The sequence below is a fragment of the Mixophyes fleayi genome, chromosome 4 (genome assembly GCF_038048845.1).
Source record: "Mixophyes fleayi isolate aMixFle1 chromosome 4, aMixFle1.hap1, whole genome shotgun sequence".
NCBI classification, from domain to species: Eukaryota; Metazoa; Chordata; class Amphibia; order Anura; family Limnodynastidae; genus Mixophyes; species Mixophyes fleayi.
Window position 1 is genome coordinate 167,153,822 of NC_134405.1, and position 23,866 is coordinate 167,177,687.

General features: G+C 36.2%; 1 protein-coding gene across 3 annotated transcripts; it reads left to right on the forward strand.

Annotated features, from left to right (window-relative positions):
- Window positions 1-406: 406 nt before the first annotated feature.
- On the forward strand, window positions 407-22,505 carry LOC142152305 (pendrin-like). 3 transcript variants are annotated; one of them, XM_075208811.1, is made up of 21 exons: window positions 407-467; window positions 754-905; window positions 1,653-1,792; window positions 3,190-3,300; window positions 3,815-3,996; window positions 4,374-4,538; window positions 5,359-5,511; window positions 5,598-5,680; window positions 8,633-8,780; window positions 9,411-9,524; window positions 9,630-9,707; window positions 10,615-10,710; window positions 12,497-12,603; window positions 13,101-13,170; window positions 13,854-13,946; window positions 14,068-14,163; window positions 15,235-15,474; window positions 17,966-18,020; window positions 18,359-18,504; window positions 19,895-19,978; window positions 20,856-22,505. In XM_075208811.1, exons 1-21 carry the CDS (start codon window positions 435-437, stop codon window positions 20,877-20,879), a joined length of 2,370 nt encoding a protein of 789 aa, XP_075064912.1. In that variant the 5' UTR covers window positions 407-434; the 3' UTR covers window positions 20,880-22,505. The 3 variants fall into 3 exon arrangements, with proteins under 3 accessions (XP_075064912.1, XP_075064915.1, XP_075064913.1); XM_075208814.1 differs by having other exon boundaries at window positions 424-492; XM_075208812.1 differs by having other exon boundaries at window positions 425-496.
- Window positions 22,506-23,866: the final 1,361 nt, after the last annotated feature.

Consider the following 23,866-nt stretch of genomic DNA (forward strand, 5'->3'; position numbering starts at 1 on the left):
TATTGTGTGTTTAAACCCATATTTACCTTAATTATGTTAGAAAAGACTTAAATAAATATAGTAGATTGGTTTTAATGCATATTCTGGACAGTTTATTTTGTTAAAACCACATTAAACCATACAGTAAGCTAATCACATTAAATTGTACAGTAAGTGAGCTTGATAAAAAAAAAGAAAGTTCTGTATGTCTTACAGCTTAAATTTGTTATCAGATGCCTGCTAAGTTGCGGCTAGTTGTTACAGGTATTGTGTTTTACAGGAGAAGGTGGCACAGGACTCTTGTATTACATTGAACTCATAGCAGAAGGGTTAATATGTGTGTGCTGGATGGCGAGTTTATTCTCACTCAAACTGGTGATGGGAGTCTCTGTTTTCCCATAAATAGAACTTCCCTTGGGCTGCAAGGACTATATAATGTGGATGGCTTAGTACAAATGCCAAGGTTGGAGGGGGCTGCTGCTTTGCAGGTGCACAGTCTGAAATACTTTAAATGTTGGTAATTATGTTTATTATAACAGTATATGAACATTTACATAAAGATTAAATACAAGATAACTTTCTATTCTGCTGGCTCCATTGTGATGTAATTATGTAGCTAATACACTATGAGCAAAGATTTAAAAAATACTTAATCAACTTACTTTCAAATATAATAATCCATGTCTTACCTCCCAGAAAGAATAACTGTATTATTACATGAAGTTTGCTGAAGTTGTACAGGCATTTAGCGTACTTTTTGGCTTTGTTTCTCAGATAACATCAGGAAGGATGGATATACCCAACCCTGGATTCAACCAATATCTTGTGGCACGATCTGTTTACGCAGAGCCAGCTTTCCAGGAGGAAAATGAAAAGAAGGAAATTGTTCAGAAAACTGTCCAGGAGAGGCTGCAAAAAAGCTGCAGGTTGTTACCTTCATTAGTCTGGATTTCGGATGTGATACCAAAGGAAGTGGCGTCAGTACTGGGAAGCAATTTAGTGCAATTTATAGCAAAAGAGACAAATCCTAATGTGCCTCTTTATGTTCAATTTGGTTTTCCAAGTGTCTTGGCTAATGGTTTACAGCACAGAAAGAAATGTACGAGACAGTATCATTTGGTAATATAACAATGCACCGATGATATTTAGTACAGAGATAACCTGTAACCCTTCAGCTGATGTGACAATTATAACTCTCTGCTTACACTGCCAAGCTCAGACTGGCAGGACATACTGAGACTTGTAGTTCTATACTAGTTGGATGATCACAACTTGCCCATATCTGACATGAAAATAACATAATTGCTGTTATTTTTGTGTTTTTATACCAGCACAGTTAATATATTAAATACTGTGAAGTAATGGTTGATGTACAAATCCCAAGATGTTTAGAATCTATTCTGAATATTTATTTGTGCTATCAATTATTGGTTTATTAGAATACATATTATTTATAAATATTTTTACTATTGTATTGCAACCGTGTATCCTCTTTATCATCATGTTGTATTCCTTGTTGAGCCATTACAGTCTTGCTATTGTGTAAAATTGCTACTTAAACCAGCTAATGTTAGGTACATGTTATCGAGTAATTTGTCATTTGTTGTTTGCACAATAAACATAGTTATATGACAATAGATCATTTTACTGATAATATCTTTGTTATCTGTCAGCTGTACATCTAGAAAAGCTCTTTTGATTGTCAAGTCAATTTTCCCTGTTCTGGACTGGCTACCAAAGTACAGATGGAAAGAGTGGTTTGTAAAGGACCTTATCTCAGGAGTCAGCACAGGGCTTGTGGCCACATTGCAAGGTAAGTTTTATGGTTATTTTTCGTTTCTCATAAAACACATGTATTCAAGGCAAATAGTTAATTTCTGACATTTTTCAGCAGAAAGTAGTGATTTAACAGATTATTTTTTTTTCTTAAATAGAACCTATTTAATAATTTGCATAAAATATCCATTAAAATGAAAAACAACCTAAAATTAAGATAATGCTTTTACTCTCTGGGAAGACAGTAAGTTTAAGTTATGAATTGCAAAAGTGTACAACTGAGGGTGAGTCAGAGATGTCATGTTCCAAATTCAGCATCTGCCAGGGTGCAAATGTTTGCAACAGCTAAGGGGAGGAGCCGGGTGGATTATATGATAAATGCAGATTAATGATACAAGTGAGCCTAGTTTTGCATCGAAATGGAAAATGACATTTAATGTTGCTGGATAGGGTCATTTAAAGGAGATAAAGCAGTGGAGAGGATTAATTTATAAGGCTGTTCACTGCATTACAGAAAGGTGAATAGCCCTTTTCTCCGTGCAAACAGTCTTGTATTCTCTGCCACCTCATATGTCCTTGCATGTTGTACCTCTGTATGAAAGCACATTTATAGCTGCACTTTGACCAATAGAATAAAAAGCTTCAAACACACAAAAGTGACCCATTTTATAAAGACAGTCCCAATGTACCTTTATTATCACAATTCATTTAAAACATAAATGAAGCTAAACGAAAAAAGATTTAAAGAAAAAAAGGTATCATCAAGTACTGTTCACTCCTATTCGTTCTAGGATCTTATTATCTAATTAACAAATGTAAACGTAAATAAATGTAAAAATGAGTAAACATTCTGGCTCTGTGTATAGACAATATATTGGTTAATAATCTCAATTCTAAGATGGTTTTGACCTAGAGAGGCCAATTTTTTTTGTACATAACTACAAGAAACAGCACAAATTTTAGTTGGCAAAATGTTACTATATTATATGAATATATAATTATTATTTGGAAAAGATTAGAGCATTGAGCATCTCTCCTAGTTGGTATAGAATGATGTGGGCAGCTAGGCTGGCTGGTATATATCAACGTGGGCACATCTGTTTGCTTGTACACAATCATATATTTACATCTGTTTGCATGTACACAATCATATAGTTACATCTGCAGCCTGGTAAGTATATATATATATATATATATATATATATATATATATATATATATATATATATATATAAAAGCACACACACACATACGTATTTACACATATATACATACACACGTACATAGCTGATGAATGGACACACTGGGTATTGAGATTGGAAGAGGGTGTCCTAAGCTAATAAAACTGTGACCATTCCAATGTGATGATTGTTATATGGAAAGTAAAATTAACATGAATTTGGCATCAAGTTAATAAATCATATTTGATTCCAGGTTTGGCCTTTGCATTACTTGCTTCAGTTCCTGTTGGATACGGCCTCTATTCATCGTTCTTCCCCATTTTAACATACTTCTTGCTGGGAACATCTAAACACCTGTCAGTTGGTAAGTTTTAATTATAGCCTATTACAACATTAACACAAATAATATGACGCAATCAACCTGCTAGCTTGTACTGCCAATTGTCATCATCATCAATGTGTCTTGTTGCACCAACTCTTTAGCACCCTCAAAATATACACCTCGTGACAGGTGTATATGCATCTGCACACAGGTCAACATTAGTCGCATTTAAGTGAACACGCCATTACTGTACATGGCCTATGCTTGCCCGTGCTTTCCCTCCCCTGCTCAGGCTCTCCAAGAATAAAGAGTTGTAGGTGTAAGATGCAACCAAATCTGCATACAGACGTATCCATATGCATTTTTGGTGCACATGTGCAGTACTGAACTGTGTATTTTGCACACAAAAAAAGAGATATGTCCAACTATTCCTGAACTATGTTTTCTACTGGCCATCTGTTGATTTTTAAGTGTATGCTCTGTTGTAATTCTTATGGACTTTAAGAAGACGAGAATGTTAAACAGCTATTTAAGCTGTGTCTATATGCATCAACAGGACCATTTCCAGTAGTCAGCTTGATGGTTGGGACAGTTGTTTTGTCTATGGCTCCTGATGAAAAATTTACCATGCTAAGTAACAGCACTGGACTGAACGCAACAGTGATAAACACAGTAGCCAGGGATGCAGCTAGAGTCATGGTTTCAGGGACTCTCTGTTTCCTAATTGGAATCATTCAGGTAAGACATATTCTTTCACACAGAGCAATATTGTAGTTTAATTTCTGATCATTGTTTCTTATTTTGAATTTGTATTAATAATCTCTATTTAGAACTAGAATTTTCCAATTACAGAAAATGAACTCATTAAGCCATTACGGCCAAGACAAGTTAATCATTCCAATTGTTTTATTCTATTTGTTGCTGTGTTTCACAGTGTACATATGCAAGCTACAATAACCTGCCTTGTTGTGGGATTATGTAAGACTGTTTGTTTATAGATACACCTATTAGTGTACACCAAAGGGAGCATCTGTCTATCTTTTCATGTATCTATTTGTGAGTTTGTCTGACCGTCTTCATATGAAAAGCAGTGATCTATATATTTTCACTTTCAGCTTTTACTAGGAGTATGTCAGATTGGCTTCATCGTCAGGTACCTGGCAGATCCTTTAGTTGGTGGATTCACCACAGCTGCAGCTTTCCAAGTGTTTGTCTCACAAATGAAACTAGTGCTGAATGTTCCCACGAAAAACTACAATGGAATACTTTCTATAGTTTATGTGAGTTTACCAAAACTTAGCATTGTTGTATAATGGCTATGACTTAGCAATGTGTTTTTTTAGTGAATAGCTGAATGCATTACATTGTACAGTGGCGATGTTATCACTAGCTAGTAACACATCATTATTAATTTATTATTCCCATTATCATTCATTTGCCAACATATTCAGCCCACTGCACATAAAGTGTATCGGCCCTAATTATTCAGCATGAGCAACCCCCTGCCCCCAATTGTGTGGCACATTAAATTGCTCTGGGGACTAAATTTTGCACACCAAGAGGCCCTAAAGTTGTCTGGTATGACACACACCTCCTTAATATACTAGACTGGCAGCTGCAGTCACAAAAACATGCACTTTTGATTGATTAGTAACCGTACTATGGCTGATTCTTTAGTAAGCTAACTGAAGAAATAATCATACTATCGCAAATATCTAGTCACAGGATATGTTGTAATATAAAGCTCAGGTGGTAGACTAACATTGAAGAGAGGAAGGGATTTTACAGCAGAGCTGGAGTCCGTGGTGGCACCTCTCTGCTGCACACAAATTTGGGCACTTAGTTTCCCTTAGAACTACGGAGAACAGTGGCTGGTTCCCTCCATTGAAGCTCATCCTGTGTGTTTATGTCAGACTGAGCAGTCTTCAATTCACTTGCAATGTCCCTGTTCAACCTTAATGTGCAGCACAATTTTTCATGTTAAGTTATTGTAACTGCAACATTTTGAGTAAAAAAAATGTCATTTACTTCAATATCACTTATTGGATATATTAAATTAACTGTTCTAATTTATAATTACCTCTTATTTTTATTGTGCAGACAATTATAGATATCTTTACCAACATTAGACAAACCAATATTGCTGATCTGATTGCTGGACTTCTGACTTTTTTTGTGTGCGTTGTGGTGAAAGAAATAAACGATCGATACAAGCACATCTTACGAGTACCGATTCCTATAGAAGTCATCGTGGTATGTATCATAGTAATACTGTTAGTGTAAATGGCATAGAAACTGACTACATATACTTAATGCTTCTTTTTTATCTCTAAATGTAGACTATAGTGGCTACAGGGATTTCATATGGAGCCAATTTAGCAAAGAATTATAATGCAGGAATAGTAAAAACAATTCCCAGTGGGTAAGTGCCCGTATTGCATATATTGTTTAATGAAGAATTCAATAAGCTTTTACAGGAGTTCCTGAAGTCAAATCTGTAGATGATAAAATGTGCATTTATGCTCACATAGTTGCCTATAGAGATATAACATGCCTGTACTGACCTTTGTACATGAAACTGAATTAATTGTAGTGAATAAGCACATCATAACACAGAATTATATTGCAATTACATTAAATATCCTGAAATATTTATAGCTAAACTAATGAGGCTTCTGACACAAGATTGCAGGATTATTCACTGAATCCTTAGGCAATGCACACTGCAATAGACTTTACTTCATCGGAAGGTAACCCATTGAGCACAGTTTTACTATGTGAGCAACATAAGTGCTACACATACCAGTGATTTCAGAAACACACAGAAGTACATACTGGTATTGGCGGATACAGACAATGTTGGGTTTACTTCCCGGGCAAGTTAATATTTATATACAACACAGTCATACCAACCTGTTTATGATGAGATATTTTCTGATGAAATATATGCTAACATTTCATACTGACTCAACTTCAAATTGTGAAATTCTATTGTTAGGTTATTATTTCTGGTCAGATAATTTAAACAGGTGGCTGAAGAGAAAATGATTTTGACTATCCCAACTGAGTTATAGCCATACTTGCCAACTCTCACGGAATGTCCGGGAGACTCCCGAAATTCGGGTTTGTCTCACGGACTATTGGGAGAGCTGGCAAATCTCCCGCACCCCGCAATTGGCGCGACAAAACGGCATATTTGACGCGGGGGGCCAAAATGAAGCAATTCACCGTGCCCCGCCCCCTCCCGCCCTCTAGACACGCGCCTCTCCCGGATACAACTTGCCAAAGGTAGGCAAGTATGGTTATAGCAAGTAAAAATGTAAGGTAACCATGGCTAGTTATTAATAATAAATAGATTAATGCATATTTAATATGTAAATGTTCCATGGACGAATATGTTTTGTGTTTGCCTTAAGATAGTTGAAGAATAACTCTATGATAATGTATAGTTTATGGAACGTCACCCATAAATAAATACTCAGTTTTGGGTGAAGTTCCATAAACTATACATTAACACAGAATACTACTTACATGGTGTCTGGCATTCCACACAATAGAGCAGGTCCACTGATGTTTGTAGTGGTCCATTAATACTCTGCTCGCTTCTGTTGATTACAACACTCTGCCTGTGTAACAAACTGCCTCAGCAGCAGTGAGAAGAGCACCGCAGAAACAAGGCAGATTTAGAGCCTCCCCCCAAATAAGGGGGAACTCCAGAAACCAGGTAAATAATATTGAGTGATCTTGTATAACCCATGGAATTCCACACAAAATTGAATTGCCTTTAATCTTTTACTTTTTGTATCTTGGTATCAACTGTGATAAATCACATAAATGAGATGTAATAGAGATTTTAATGTGCTAGAATATGACTTTGCAACACTTACCCACTTACCGTGATTTTTAACATATACAATAATTATGTGAATGGATAATGCTTCATAAATGATCCCGACATTTATCTTGAACAATGCATTAATAAAACTTTATTCTTGAGTACTCACTTCTGAATGATGACCCGAGAACTGTGTGATGTTCAGTAAAGGAGTTGGTCTTAATGCTGAGAGTAACTAGTTGGTGAATCTCAATAATTTGTAGGCTAGGAATCTACTCTTGACTGAAATAAACTGTTTGACTAACCTATTATATATATCAAGAACTAAACCCTATATGGTTTGCACCACAAAACTGTCCAAGTTAACCTGAATGACATGTATAAAAGGGCTGTCTAGCTTGAAACATGCAGGCTAAATATGGCCTACCAAGGCTTTGTGGTGACCCCCACCTTCTCTGACAACCTCAGTAGACACCGTTGTATTATGTTATTTTTTTTTTAACAATAATCAGCCTGGAAGTACTTATAAAATAAACATGGGTTGTGTTTATGTACACACTTGTACAGCAATGATGTATAAGAAAGCTCTGTGCTAGTTAGTTAAACAAATGATGCACAAGACAGATTCACCATGCTGGGTATAAATGTCATGACAGTGAATCAGAGAATAGAACAATGAGCCCAGACAAACATTTTTGATGATATCAAGAAATGTTTACTAAGGAAAGTGAGTGAAGGGATGGGAAATAGTTTTAGGATGTTTGTAAATGTACTTACCTCCATATTGACATATAATATCGAGGAGAAATGAGGGCCGAGACAGAGCACACACCAGATAGGTAGAATGCATCCGTAGCTAAGTTCAGGAGGTTCCTAAACACAAAAGAGTCATTATGTTGTATAGATTGCGTGTGGAAAGTGCAGTGGTAACAATATTAGAATGCTGATGGGCTTTGTCTTTAATAAAAGTACCAATTTAAAAAATGACTTCAAAGTGCCAGGAATCAGAGGTTATGTGGAACCACCGCATAGTACATATACCACTAAATGTGATTGTTAAAAACTTACAACCACAGAAGTAATTTGAATCCATTATTTCTATAACTTTATAATCACCAATAATACTTTACAATCGTTTATATTTTGCTGTCTTGAAACTTTGTTCTGGTCATGTATAGATACTTGTAATCATTTATTCATAAAAGCTATAGTATAGGTCTTTATATTATAGATAGTGCTTTCTATTTAAATGACTTTCTTTCCCCTTTTATTTCCCTTTTTTGAGCATAAGCAAAATAATTATGAGGAGAGGCACCCTCCCTTAGGCAAAAATAATATAAAGAATATATGATGAATAAAAAATGAAAATTAATCTTATTATAGGGAAGATACATTAGAATTAGATTGATATTTTTCCCCTTTTTTCCCCATTTTCTTATTTTTTGTCCTTTCGCCCTTTGCACTATTGGAGAACCATCAGATTAGACAGGTTTCTTTTTCAGATGAGAAACTTATAGTGTCAAACTCTTTTTCTTCTAGTTTTATACCTCCAATGACACCAGATGTCAGCATGTTTCAAGAAATGATTGGCTCAGCATTTTCCATTGGTATAGTGGCCTATGCCGTGGCTGTATCTGTGGGGAAGGTGTATGCTACCAAACACAACTATGCAATTGATGGCAACCAGGTAAGCAGCTTCGGTATAATTGCATAGCTATCCAGTTAATATAACCAGTCAGTATGATCGCTGCCCCATCATACCTGCTTAACTTGTGTTTCAATATTAATGTATAACAGAAGGTTCAAATGGTTTTGAGTAGTCTCTTATTGTGTAGCAATATAAGAACCTGTGACTTTTTATGAGGGTTATGTTACCGGTATATTTAACAACATATTCTCTTCAGTACTTATATATTAATGTATTAGAGCATTATTATATAATATTTGAATTTTTATTCATTGCAGCTGTTTTTGTAGCTGTGTGCTTATGACAATTGTGTAGTCCTATATTTAAATTAGATAATACTCAAGCTTTTGGAGCTGGATCCTCGTCCGTTCTGCTCTCAGTGAGCGGTGAGTAAGTGGTGGGTGTGAATAATCATGGACCTGGTGCTCATGTCATTAAAATCTTGCTGGCCATCACTGGTGACTAAGGAAGGTAAGTGGAGAGCTAGTAGCCACCCCATTAAAAGGGCAGATTTAATTGAACAGAAGAACTTACTTTTTAGGTTTGTGAACTGTCAGCTCCTCACATTACAAAAGGTGTGTTGTATATGCATGTTTCACAATGAATCAATGTTATTCTTTCCACTTATAGGAGTTTATTGCATTTGGGATCAGCAACCTGTTCTCTGGAGCTTTCTCTTGCTTTTGTGCCACAACTGCCCTGTCACGTACTGCTGTCCAGGAAAGCACAGGTGGAAAAACCCAGGTAGGCAGTACAAGTCAGAGCACAATTGTTGGGACATTTTCACTTCACGATTAATGGGTATATTGTCCATTTAAAAGTATAAAAAGAAATACCTTTGTTTTCCAGATAGCTGGCTTGATTTCAGCCATGGTTGTGCTAATTGCAATAGTGGCACTTGGCAGACTCCTCGAACCGCTGCAGAAGGTATGTATTTAATGTACTTTGAATGTTAATAGCAACCAATCAGATTCTAGTTATAATTAATTTAGTACATTTTACAAAATGTTAGCTAGATTCCGATTGGTTGCTATAGCCTACATCTCCACTTTCACACCCACCAACATCTCTCAACCTGATATATTCACCCCCAAGAGTTTTTTTACTATCACCAAGTGTATTATATTTCACAGCCATCAGCACAGGGAGGGGGCACTGTTCTGGGTTAGACAGGGCAGCAAGTGAGTAGAAGTTAACCAGAAAAGGCAGCAATAAGAGGGAATTGACTCCATCCCTTCAGATATCACCCAGGCGGGATTATTTTCCTATGCATAATGTTATATGACTAATGACATAAAGTAAATCCTTACATTACAGATGTAGTACAGTTAAATGGAAAGCTTAATATGCTATTTTGTAAAGGAAAAAAAGGAATATAATTCTGCAGTGTTCCTCATTTGTAACCTGGAAGGGTTGGTTTTTCTGACATTAAGTAAGGCTACTAAATATATTTTCAGATTTACTTTTGCCACTGTATATCATAGCTTACTGTTCATGTCACAAAATAGATCATCGTCATAGATTGTGTGCTATTTGGGAAATTATTTCTTATTGAGCTTATTTCAGAGTGTCATTAACCACTATCCTGTGTTCTCATGTCTCCATCTTAATGTTGGTGGGAATGGAAGGAAATAATGTAAATAAAATAATAATTTCCAGGTTTCTATCTGTATTTGTTCTTTAGGACATACAGAAAACAACTGCTATTGGTTTAATATATCACAACAGTTACATTGATTATAAGAAAGCAATCTGTAAGAAAATCATGAGGTAGTAATGTAAATTATTGTTCTAAAGGAACATGAATGACTTGACTTTATTCTTCTCATCACAGTCAGTGCTGGCAGCTATTGTCATAGCAAATCTTAAGGGAATGTTCTGGCAAGTGCAAGATGTGCCTCGCTTATGGAAACAGAACAAGTGGGACTCAGTAAGTACTTACGGCAACCAGAAAATGTCACGAGCTGCGTGTATAAAACATTGCTAAATACATATCTTCGATTAAATGGTAAAATTAGGCTAAAAATATTTAAGACACTGGCTACATGGGAGATTTTTAGTCTTTGAGATTAATTTTATGAGATTAATTGCATAGAAAACATGGAAAAGTTCTATAAGATTTTATTTACATCCCCAAAATGACAACTAAATTATTTTTCCTTTTCTATGATTTCACGTCCACGAATGCTCCTATTATCCAGCATACTTCACAAGAAAGGTCAACAGTGCACTTCCTGACAAGAAGATATTTTGCTACAGAGATTAATTACCTGCGCATTTATAATATAGGCAATTCATCTCTGAAGCAAGAAATTTCCTTTTCTCTGCCAGATTAACTGCAGAACTACATGGTTAAACACGACAGAAGCGCTGCTCCACGATTATAAAGCACCTATGGAGCTAACCTAATAAAAAGCAGGTGGTCCAAAATAGGCAATCAGTGTAGACCAATGCAGAGTAGGTACATCTGTTTTTGCAATACAATAATAAGATTGTTAAACTGAGATAAAAGGGTGTAAAAATGCAGTGTGTAATAAAGGCTGTCCCCTCATTCTCTTGACTAATTTGAGCCATTAGTGAATCTGAACCAAACAGTTTTTTAGGCCTTAAACAGAAAAGTTTATTCTAATGAAAGGGGTGGTTCTAAAGTGGTAGGAATTTGAACACAATTCTATAAAGTTCAATCTTTCATAAATGTTAATTGAGTGTTCCAAATGCTTCCTAGCTTTATTCCTATAAAGTTTCATAAGGACTTGTGAGAAATCTTTTCTAGAGTTTATATAGGGTAATAAACCTCCCAGAACAAGGATCTTTTGCTTGAGAAGAACCATTGGAAATGGCTTACAGATATAAAAATATATTATCAAGCCATATAATAACATTGTCCCCCACCCTTTTCCCTAAGAGCTGGATCCATATTGAACATTACTTAACAAATCTGATGACATTATCATCAATAGGTCTAACCAAGACAGACAGAATTTGAACTCTAAAAACTATCCAACCACTCAATTCCTGTGCCAAATCTGGGATATATGCAACTCTTGATATAACATATCCTCCTCTTTTTCATTAATAACATCCATCTATGATAACCTACCTTTCACCCAGATTTAAATGCTCAAGGCTTTGGAATATGGTGAGATTAGTGCACACTAAATCTGGGATGTATAATAGATCTACATGATGCACAGGCCTAGTCATCATTAGCAGACCGGGCCCAAAAGTAATACACTCCTGATTTATGTGTTGTGATTTCTATAGCTGAAACATTTCCTGAATCTTTACTAGCAAAGCCCTCAGAATGGATTTGTCTCCATCTTGTAGAGATCTTATCTTAATAACTGACCCAACCTCAAGAATATTTTCAGTATCACACCCCTCAGAACACCTTAAATAATTTATCCACTCAAGTAATTCAAGTAAAATTTGCATTTATGCACAGTGCATCTCTTTACATTTTCCCATCTCCCCTAAATTCTAGACACATGTTTAGTTTGCAGAGGTGTTTCCACAGACCGGAAAGTAAGAGTACACCTTGAAGTGCACTGGGACAAACAAAGTTATCTGTGGGGCATATCCAGTACACTTTTTAATTGATATCCAATATGTTTTATGAGAGTACTATGTCCGGAATCAAAGCATTAGGAAAAGGACCACGTTTCATAGATAGATAAATAGGTAGATCTGTAGTAATGGTTAATCTTCTGTTTTAGGTCATCTGGGTGTTCACGTGTATTGCATCTATACTACTGGGACTTGACCTGGGACTGTTGGCTGGATTAGTTTTTGGATTACTAACTGTTGTTCTACGGGTTCAGTTGTAAGTAAATGTACTGATATTTTTCAATAAGCAATATGCATGTATGTCAAGTAGGATGTGTATGACTAAAATAAAAGCATAAAACTGCAAAAACCACAATGAATTAAACATGAGACTTTGTTTACAAATAACACATTTGAAAGGAAGTATTACTAGTTTCAATAAGTTTTTAATGTCGGGATTTTCCTCCCAAACAGCTAGCTGAAGGGAGGAAGTATAAGACCCCTTCCTCACCATCCTATTGGCTGGATTTTGGGATCAATCCTACTGACCTAAGATGATAGAGTCATGTATAAATCGTGTAGACTGTAAGCTCATGTGCTTCTGGTTTTCTGATGTACATTATGTGATAATGCTCAGATTACTTTGTGTGTTAAAATGATAATAAAATACAAGCTACTGACAAAAAAATTAAATAACAGTGGCAGATATTTATAGTATACTTATACACGTATAACCATATAATTTGTTTATATCATGATATATTTTTATTCTAGTCCCTCATGCGGTGCTCTTGGGAATGTCCCCGGAACAGACATTTACAAGGAAGTCAAAAAATACAAAAGTGTAAGTCAAAACACATGACTGGCTTTTGTGATTTCTAGAGCTCATTATCATATTGCATCTATCCATAAGAACTTATAGAAAACAGGTGTATAATATGTACATTGATCACACAGTTGTGACTATTGATTTGTTTCACATAAACTACAGCGCAATACAATTTCATGTAGCTCTTTAGTATTGCTTTTGTTACAGTCTACATATTGTTACATTCTAGTTATGCCCCTGCCTGGGAATGACTGTACGCAATGCACAAAATTATACACTGGCAAGAACAGCGTTTCCATAGGGGGAGGACAACATGGTGACTCACAGCAGTGGGGTCCTGAATGTGATTCCTGATCAAGGCTGTATCTGTGTAGAGTTTGAATGTTCTCCCTGTGTTTGCATGTGTTTCTCTGGGTGCTCCGGTTTCCTCCCACACCCCAAAAACATGCTAGTAAGTTATTTGGTTCTGATGAAATTAACGCTAGTGACCGTGTGTATGTTTGGAAATTTAGACTGTAAGTGCCAATGAGACAGGGACTATTGTGAATAAAAAATATTCCCTGCACAGGGCTATGGAATTAATGGCACTATATAAATGATATTGATGAGGGAGAGAGGTCACCATTGCCTTTCATCTAAATTTTCATACACCTTTTCCATTTTTTATAGAAAACAAATGTTTCCATTCTTTTCTACAGGTTGTTGAACCAGATGGTGTTAAAATTGTTCGATTTACTAGTGGTATTTTCTATGGGAATATCGATGGCCTGAAAAATGGCATTAAAAAAATTGTGAGTTCAGTTTCTTTTTAAATGTATACCTGATTACTACTACTACTACTACTACGAAACAAATATGTAATCAACAAATATTTATATATTTAAATAAATATATTTTCTGAAATCATTGCAGGTTGGGTTTGATGCTGTCAAAGTTTATAATAAAAGAGTCAAAGCACTGAGGAAAATAAACAAACTTATTAAGAAAGGACAATTAAAAGCAACAAAGGTAATTTCTTATATTTGTTAAGTGGTCCCATCACCTAAATTCAGTTAACATTTTCTCATTCACTAGTACAATTTAGTTTCATGAGCTATAAAATGTTATTTATTGTGTACCCATTCAACTTGTCACCTCTTTTTCTATTGCTGAAAACCTCTCCTACATCCCAGTGGTATCTAAATATTCCTGCTGTTCAAAAAGAATGCTGCCAGTTATCAATGGAGAAGGAAAATTTAGTTAAATAGACATATTCCTCTGTCCTTCTTTTCAAATGCCCAAGTGGGTGTAAGTGCCAGAATAACGTAAATCTGCATAGGTGCATATGCATGCGGTCACCTCCTGGGCATGCACTGAGCTATTTTAAGCAAGATATGCTACGTTAACTAGTAGAGTACTTACTCTGCATCAGCCCCATAGAGTTTTATGTGGAGCTATATAAATCAAATCCAGCTAAAGGGTACATTCTTGCACCTGTACAAACCATGTTGCGATGCAAGGGGTGCAAAAGCATTTTTTTTGCATGCAAGGAGTGCAGGGAAAATAGTGGCCAGCTTTATTTTTACACTGCATTTTAGAGTTGAGTTTGAACAACTCTATATCTGTCTACACATTTTAAGTTTGTTCCCTTTGCAGGGCAACATGTTTTTTTTGATCAGTTAACTGTCAATATAGGTCAAATGATTCAGCTAGACCTTGGTTGTTAAAACTTTATTGCTATGGAACATAAGATAGAGAAATATTATTCTAGCTTTGTTTAATATTATTGTCTATAATTGTTGGTGTTTACCACAATTCTATAAAAACTTAATTTAGGGGCAAATGTGAATTGTATGTAATCTAATTTTATTGTCATTGCCATAGGCAGCTTTCTGCTGCCAATCATGCTGATACGTCTGCCTGATATCTCCTCATACTGCTCAGATAGCTTCATGCATGTATAGATACTTGAGGCTAATCTGGACAGAAATGGTAGTCTAAGTGAAGGAGTTCGAGCAACAGGAACCCACCTCCTACCCATAGATTTTAGTAAATGAAACTCATAATGATCCCACTAATGAAATACATTTTTATGTTTAGAACGGTATCATCAGTGATGCAGGTACAGATAATGAAGGATTTGAGCCAGAAAAGGAACTTGAAGATCCAGAAGTGGAACAGAACCCAGACATTCAAATGAAAGAAGTGGAAATACAAGTAGACTGGAATTCTGAGCTACCTGTAAAAGTGACTGTTCCAAAAGTCTCTATTCACAGCCTTGTTTTTGACTTTGGACAAATATCTTTCCTTGATGTGGTGGCAGTAAGGTCTCTTAAACTGGTAAGTAAGATGGTTTACTGGCAAACACATTTTCTGTTGAATGACCACCATCGTATTTGTGTTATTGTTGTCTTTGCAATGCCTCTTTTACAGAGCCACTGCTACACTTAAATGGTATCCTCTGTGTGCTGAAGGATCTGAAGCACAGATAGAAGACAGGACCACTTTATGGCATCAGTGGGCTCAAGGCAAAAATCATTTTCGTGGGCCCCATACCAACTAACAAAATACAAGGGGTAGCTACATCCCAAAAGAAAGGTGTACCAGGTTTTCTAAAAAGAGTAGTAACACTAAAATGTAAAGGTTACTATTTTCTTTTTTTAGAATTTAAAAAAATCAGAGCTGAACTGGGACTTAGGATTTTTTTTTTTAAATTTGAGATACTTTTACGGTTAGGACTTAGGTATGAGTTTAGGCAGTGAATTCCAAACTTTCTCAGATCAAGGCACCCTTATGGTCTCCATAATTTCTTCAAGGCACTCCTAAGCCAAAATAATTACCAGGTAGACCTCTCCCTTCCCTCCTTGCTTATCACTGGCCCTGCCCGCGACACACTTGTGAGATCGCTAAGGCACCCCAGGGAGCTGCGATGCACAGTTTGGGAACCACTCGGTTAAAGTAAATTAATTATGGTTAAAATAATGAGTTTTTTAAATTCTTATGATACCAGGGGAATGGGAAAGAAGCTCTTTTCAAGTCTCTCATATCAGGATAACATACGTAGCAGTGCAATTGTGAGCCCAAAGAAAATGCCACTTTTGCCCCTTTATTAAAATTTCTATAGTAGAGAAGACAGCTGGCTCCTAATATCAGGAGTCAGTTATTGTTTCTACCCATACATCGGATCCTTTTCACTGATGTCTGGTACACCAGGATCCACCGTGCTAGAATAGCTCTCTTGGCATTCTGCTCTCCTTATATTGTTGGCTGTATACAAAGGGAGTAGGGTCAAATGTCTCAATCCTCCTCATTTCAGCAGGGGTCTATCAGTGAACACTTTAACTGTTAGACATACAGTCTCTGTTACCTTGATTATACAATGGAATGGCTTGACTCAATTAGCTATTTGACTGGATACACTAAACAAAGGGTTACAATATAACATCAAGGAATGACACTTCACTCTTGCGTGAAACAAGACATTTGACACATTGTATCTGCAACATTACACAATCTGAGTCTGTGATACTTTTTGATACAATAACATTTATATCGATACATGTTAACACATTTCCCAATGCTATTTCATCCAGTATATTACTGTAGAGGCACATTGCATATCATCTAGAACCTCTCATCTCTAACCTAATTACCTCTCAGATTACCTGTTGACCTAGCTAATTTACATGGTCTGCAAGCTAGCTATGTCAGGGCTATCAGCTAGCTATGTGAAGTCACTCAGACATTGTTCTGATTACAAACCAGATCTAAGCCACACTTCATAACAATAGACATTTGAGACAAATGGTAATTACCTTAGCTAACATTAGCTAACACAAGCAAAATGACTTCTGCTGTCCTGTTATTTTCGCACAATATGGCAATATTCTTTCTATTTCTAATACATACAATATTGCAGGTTATAGCAAGAGCAAAATGTACCTAATAACATGAAATACTAACACACATAATACACTGATGCTCCGGTGTATATACTTAGACTGGGCCAAGAATTAAAAAGTACATTAAACTGTGAGAAACGGGTGATAAATAAAAAGTTCTCTGTCCAGTAGCAACCCGTTTCATCACTGTCCCCAATAACAGTGCAGACAGCATTAAGTGGGTGCCCACTGATAATAGTAGTTGTTCAGAAAAATGGTTGCTGTGTAACCCCCCCCCCCCTTCCACACATACACTAACTTTAAATCACCCTCAGACAGGCATACAGGCATGTGATGAGACATTTAAAAAATGGTATACCTTAATGGAATATGACTGAAATTATACCTTACTAAGAGACCAACACTTGTATTCAGGGGCATTGCTTCAATGCCTTTTGCAGCTTTTTCGGTTAATTTGCCCACTGTGAATTTCCAATAATAAATGTTATCCACTCACCCATGCAGGGCCATCTTAACAACATTATGGGCCCCCGGGCAAAGCAGTGCACCGGGGCTCCTATATATAGATAGAGATAGAGATATAGATGTATATAGATGTATATAGATGTATATAGATATATATATAGATGTATAGATATAGATATATAGAGATAGATAGATGTACTTGCTCAGTGACCCTTGAAGGTTTTTTTTGCAGGTTTTTTCTTTTGCAGGATTATTTATTCTAATTAAGAGCCCTGCCTATGGGGCCCCCTTGCCCGTGGGGCCCCCGGGCACCTGCCCATCATGCCCAATGGAAAAGATGGCCCTGCACCCATGTATTTAGCACACAGAAACTCTGTTATATACTTGTATGCGCTTGCGTAGTATAGCAAGTACATTATTGCCTGTAAACTGTGTCTGTTGTTAAATAGCTACTTGTTTTTCAGATATATAAAGAATTCAAGAGGATTGATGTAGAAGTGTACATAGCAGCATGTGATGGTAAATTAATTTATCATTGTATTATATTTTCCTATAAGACAACACCATGATTCCTGCTACCTACCACAAGAACAGTAGAGTTTATTTTTTTCTGTAAGCCTTTGATTTATTCTGTTAATTGCATCCATACATTTATTATTTTCTTTACTTGTACTCACATACCTCTTATTGTGCTTACGTCTTTCATGTACGTAATTTATGTCAAATATATCAGGCACCGCAGAATCTTTAGCTCCACGCAAATAAATGATAATGATGATGATAAATCTGGAGGAAAACAAATAAAATATTATTTTTAAACTAGTTAATATGGATCTTTTATTCGTTACCTTCTACAGATAATGTTCTAAAAAAATTGGAAGAATGTTTCTTCTTTGATGACCAGATCAAACCAGACAGCCTTTTCTTGACTATTCATGACGCTATGCTATATATAGAGTATCAGAGAAAGTTCAATGATGGACATGATCCTCTACTGGAGAAGGTAAAATGAACCTGAACTATTTATTTTAGTGTGGCAAGATATTGACTGTCCCAGTCTTTGTGACATGTAAAGTGAACCATGCACACATCTTAGAAAAATAAAGTGTTTAAAGGAGGGGCACTATGGCATACAGTACTCAGAGATGTGAATGAAGCAGCAGTCTTATGTAACAAGTTTTGAGGGCATCAATATGAAGGGAAGTTATTTATCTTGTAAAAGTTAATTATATTTACCTCATTAGTAGCCCTAATAATTCTTAAAGATCGCTAATTGTTTTTAGAATACACATAACACAGATTATGATAGTCGGTATGAAGGATGGGCAGGATGCCATTTTAACTGTTGCCTCAAGAAGTAGCATAGCTAGACTCAGCCCTCTCAGTTACGGATGTACTAATGCGAACATACTTTTCGGTTCCTGAGTCAGAAAGTAACATGAGAGATTTACTGTCCACAGTCTTTTGTTTTGGGTGTACTGTACCGCTGAGAAGAAAGTGTATTACTGAACCGCAGTGCAAATACAGTATAGAGACTGAATATGGAGATGGCAATATATTGATGATTGCAGGGTCAGCTGATTTCCTGACTGGAAGACAGATTAATGTAAAGAACATGTTTGAAGCATTGCATGGATAGTAAACAAATGCTAAATGCAATTGATCTAATGGAAACATATTCATTTATATAACTCACAGACTATTAACGGAATAATTAACAGTCAAATACATAACTATAGCAATAGCAGTCCATGTGACAGTATATAGCAGCAAAGGAGACCTTGTCCCAGAAGAAAAGTATGTGCCTCAAAGTGCAAACTTAATATGGTGCCATAACAAATTTATCCAGGCCATTTAAAATTTAGAAATAATGAAGATAAATTGACTACATATAAAATACAGACTCGTGTGCCAAATTGTTATGAATGAAATTTGTACTCTGCTGACGGGAAATGGAGCAGACATTGTGATGGGTATGTCCAGGGGCTGGCTGGCAAATTTTAGCCAGGGAGTGAGACTCGGAGCCTATTCAAATATTTTAAAGAAAAAAAATGCAGGTAGCCCAGTGACCCAGCCCAAGGTAGCCAACCGTGGGACCAGCCCGGGGGTAGATTCCCCCTTCCTCCCTCAGCCCAGCCAGCCCCTAGGTATAACATTATAAATGGTGCATAGAAGGCCAATCACAATTTTGCTATGATGCCCACATATTTCTAGTAACACCCCGTCAAAGGTATTCCACTTCAACCAGGGTTTCTCCTTCAAAGCCAGACATCTGAGCTTAGTATAAAAAGACACCCTTTTGATTTGTGTTCAAATGTATACACAAAGCAAAACACAAAGTTAGCATACCTATTCACAAGCTCATTGAGGAAAATCTGTTTTCTTTTCTTAAGATTTCATTAATGCAAGAATCAAAAGAACCAATGGAATACACGGAAACTGAACCAGGAAACGATGAGCTGGATGCCCAAGAGGAGGTAAGAAAATGCTTTAATTTTTTTTTTTTTTTTACATACGACGTACAAATATGTGCAGCTCTTTACACGTAGCCAAATTGAGATTATGAAGGGTGGACTTACAGGGTGTCTGATGGGAGTGGCCACTACAGGGCCCGAAGGTGAGGATGGCCAGACAATGTCAAGTTGCCCCCAAATCGAGGCTTCTGCTCTGCTCTCAAAATTACAGACAGCACATACTCAGAGGAAATCTACACTCTGCTATTATGAGAGCAGGCGGGGAAGGAGGGGGGGGGGGGCAAGCGGCTTAAACTGCATCAGTAGGCTCCTACCCAAAATTTGCTGTGGGGCCCAAATTCTACTGGTATATAGAGGAATAATTTGACTTCTTCAAGTTCAAACTGATCGGGATATCTTTGTTTTGTGGGTGGGATTATTGGGAAGTATGTCCTGTCCACCACTGTTCTGGTGAACGGGTGTCGCTCACACCAGAGGCAGAATGAGTGTAAGGACGGAAGGGTTGAGAGGGGTAAGGGGCATCCTAGTGCTTCAAAAGTGCTAGGCAGGTCCCTGTCGTGATGTGGCCATGCCCGATTGTGACATGACAATGCCCCTTCAATGATTCCTGGTTGGGAGGTATGATATTTTGGAATACTTTGAAAGCTAGAATAAAGTCCTGTATTTTAGAGTATTTTGGAAAACTCTAAAAAAAAATTGTAACCATGAGGCACTGTTTGCAGTCAGTCTTCTTTTTAGGCTCATTAAGAACAAGGGATCTTCAAAGATAAATTACAGTGCTATGTCAATTATGCTGCTTTAGTGTTCAAAACATTAGACTACAAAGAGATGAGCTAGTATTTATAAAACAATGAACTCACTGGATTTTGTCACCCCGCAGGCTCTCAGAAGACTTGCATCATGAACAAGGCTACTGGATCTTGCAATTTGGGAGAAGCAGTATTTGCTTTCCTATATATTCTGAAACAACTGGAACTTTATTTTTTCATCATTTACGTATTTGGCACTTAATGGCTAATCCATATATAAAAGAACATTTTACAACATAATTGCTCATAAGGGATCATACAATTGTAATTATTTGGATATAGAATTGTCTATGTTACTGTTTTATCCATATAAAATATGGTAAATGATGAGGGAGAACAACCTGTTTCCAAGACTTTGATGCATGTCCAATAGGAAGGAATACACACTTCCTTACCTTCAGTCTAATACAAGGTGAAGAGCTGTTCTGATCAAGAATGTGGTGTTAACTGTAGATGGACATACAAATGGTACTGTCTGGCACCAATGGAGGCAATTGTATCACTGATACAATTACGAGAGACTCTTAATAATGACTTGTAAGGGCATTACAGTAGCATATGTTGCTTGATATGTGTTCTATTTCAAAAGTGGAAAGGTAAAGATTGATACAGTTACATAAAAAACTAGTAGAGGTAGGTGATGATGATTTCTGAAATTTAGATAAAACTACAATAAGATGAAATTACTATAACTACTCAGGAAGACAAATACAGGGTTATTGGTTTCAGTCCTTATAAGGAGGAACAGCTTACTATGGCAAAACCTAGAAAGTAAAAAAGACTACTTCTCCCATGATGCCTAGCTGGTTGAGATCAGTGAGGTGCCAATCCTCAATAATTAAAATCTCAATAATTACTTTTTTCATAAGCACATGTAATAAATATTAATATATAGACACAGACAACATATACTTCTTTGCATATCCAGAAAAACGCATTAATGTAATAATTATTACTCTAAATCCCCTGTCTTTACAATAATAGTATATGGTGTGATCCCTCCCCTGGGCAGTTGCATCTGCTGATCACCTCTGGCTGCTGAGCTCTCTCTGTAGTAGGAGAGATTCCACATAGATAAAATCATGCAGCACCAAAGGTAATCAGTAATGGTCTCGACTATATATAAGTGCTAGGACTATGCTAAATACAGGACGCCCATTAAATATAAGTATTGAAGAGTAAATAAAATTTATTAACCCTTTACTTAAGTAACGTGCAGATAAAAATGAATATGGCAATTAAATGGAATAGAGCCAAATGTATCTATCTTTAGACAGCTATGAATTATATGTACCATATGTATTCTAAAACATAATATAAATATAGAAATAGACTTGTGTCTATTAAATTATCCTAAGGTAAGCCCTATATATTGAAGTTATTCTTGTTTTCTGCAAAAGCAATCAACTAAATGACCATTATTGAGTACAAATATTGCAATAGATCAATTAAAAAAACTAGATAAATTAAAATAAAAAAACAAGTTGCATTAACAAAGTGAAGTATGAAAGGAAAACAGGGTAAGTGATAACCTATTGTTCACTATAAATCAAAAGAAAAAACAAACTTGTATAAATGGAATAAAATTGGTATTCCCGAGTTGCAATTTTGCCTTGATGCTAGACATGCATGGTACAGTATAGTGCTATATTATTCTCTAAACAAATAAATGTTTTCATTGTGTGATATTTGGTTTTAATAAAAATAATATTTTATTGTAAGTTAAGGCCAACATTATTGCCATGTCTCTTTAGCTTTTCTTTCTGCAAGTGGTTCTCTACAAGGCAGACACCAGGTTTTGCTGTGGGGGTTCAGCAAACTGAAAGTGCTGTGGAAAAAAGTGGTCTGTGTACATGTTCCTACAAAATATGAAAACAGACCACAATAACATGTTATGTTACAAAATGATGTTCAAATAGGCACATATCTATGGAAAACCTATGTCTTTTTATAGCAGTTTGTAGTAGGAAGGCTCTGAGTGCCTGAAGATTTGTTGAAATAAATACAACTGTATTTCCTTGTGGTCAGAAATCAGAACACACACTGGAAAAACAGCTTCAAATCAGGCACATAACTTAAATAAAGCTTCCCTTCAGCAACATATAGATAAACATAAATACAGCTTTATAAATCTTCCATCAGTTCTAACTAGCCTCCTTCTTAGGCAACTGTGAATAACAAAGAGGAGTCCACTGAGGATTCCACCCAGCCTACAGAAACTGCTACAAGGTCTGAGAGGGAATGACAGAAATGCAGTAATACACTGAGGTATACACAAAAGCTGAAGAGGAGCAAAAAGCCAGTGGAGCTGGAGTCTTTCTGCCACTCAAGGCTCAAATAATGGCATAAACCTAAGGAACAGAAAGCACTTAGCTACACAGGTTAATGTTATTGCAGGTTTATTGTATGCAATGCTTCTATTTAGTATACATATTATTTCTGAAAATTATATTATTGAAATAATAATATTGGAAGTTAAGAAACATCTGTAATAAAGGACAGCAATGTACCGAGTTATGGGATCTATTATCAGGGAATCCATTAGCTGGTAGTGTCACACACACAGACAATGAGCACCTCAAATTACAGTCACCGTGAGCAGCTCTGTGGACACATCAATGAAGAAGGAAGTGTGTAAGCAGGGGAGGTAATATAACCATGGCAGGGGGCTAGCGCTTGCGCAGTGTTATGGAAGTTTTCAGAAATAATTCAAAGACGAAGTCTCTTCAGAATATATTCAGTTTATTCTTATATGCGCATTACAGACCATTCAATTCAATCAAAACAATGGTGATTACATATTAACTTTGCAAGCATTTTATGCCCTAAAAGCACAAACTAATATGTAGATAGAACATCATATAAGACTTTAACCAATAATATCACTTCATATTACAGGACCACTCAACATCACCCCACATCCCCACAGATACAGGCATAAATCCAAGTAGACCTTGCCTCATCTTATCTGGTGTAGACTTACAGTACAACTTCCCCGTTTCCCATAATGAACAATGGAGAGCACATTTCATTTTAGACAAGTTACACTATATAAAATATTTTAGACAGGTTTTCTCATATT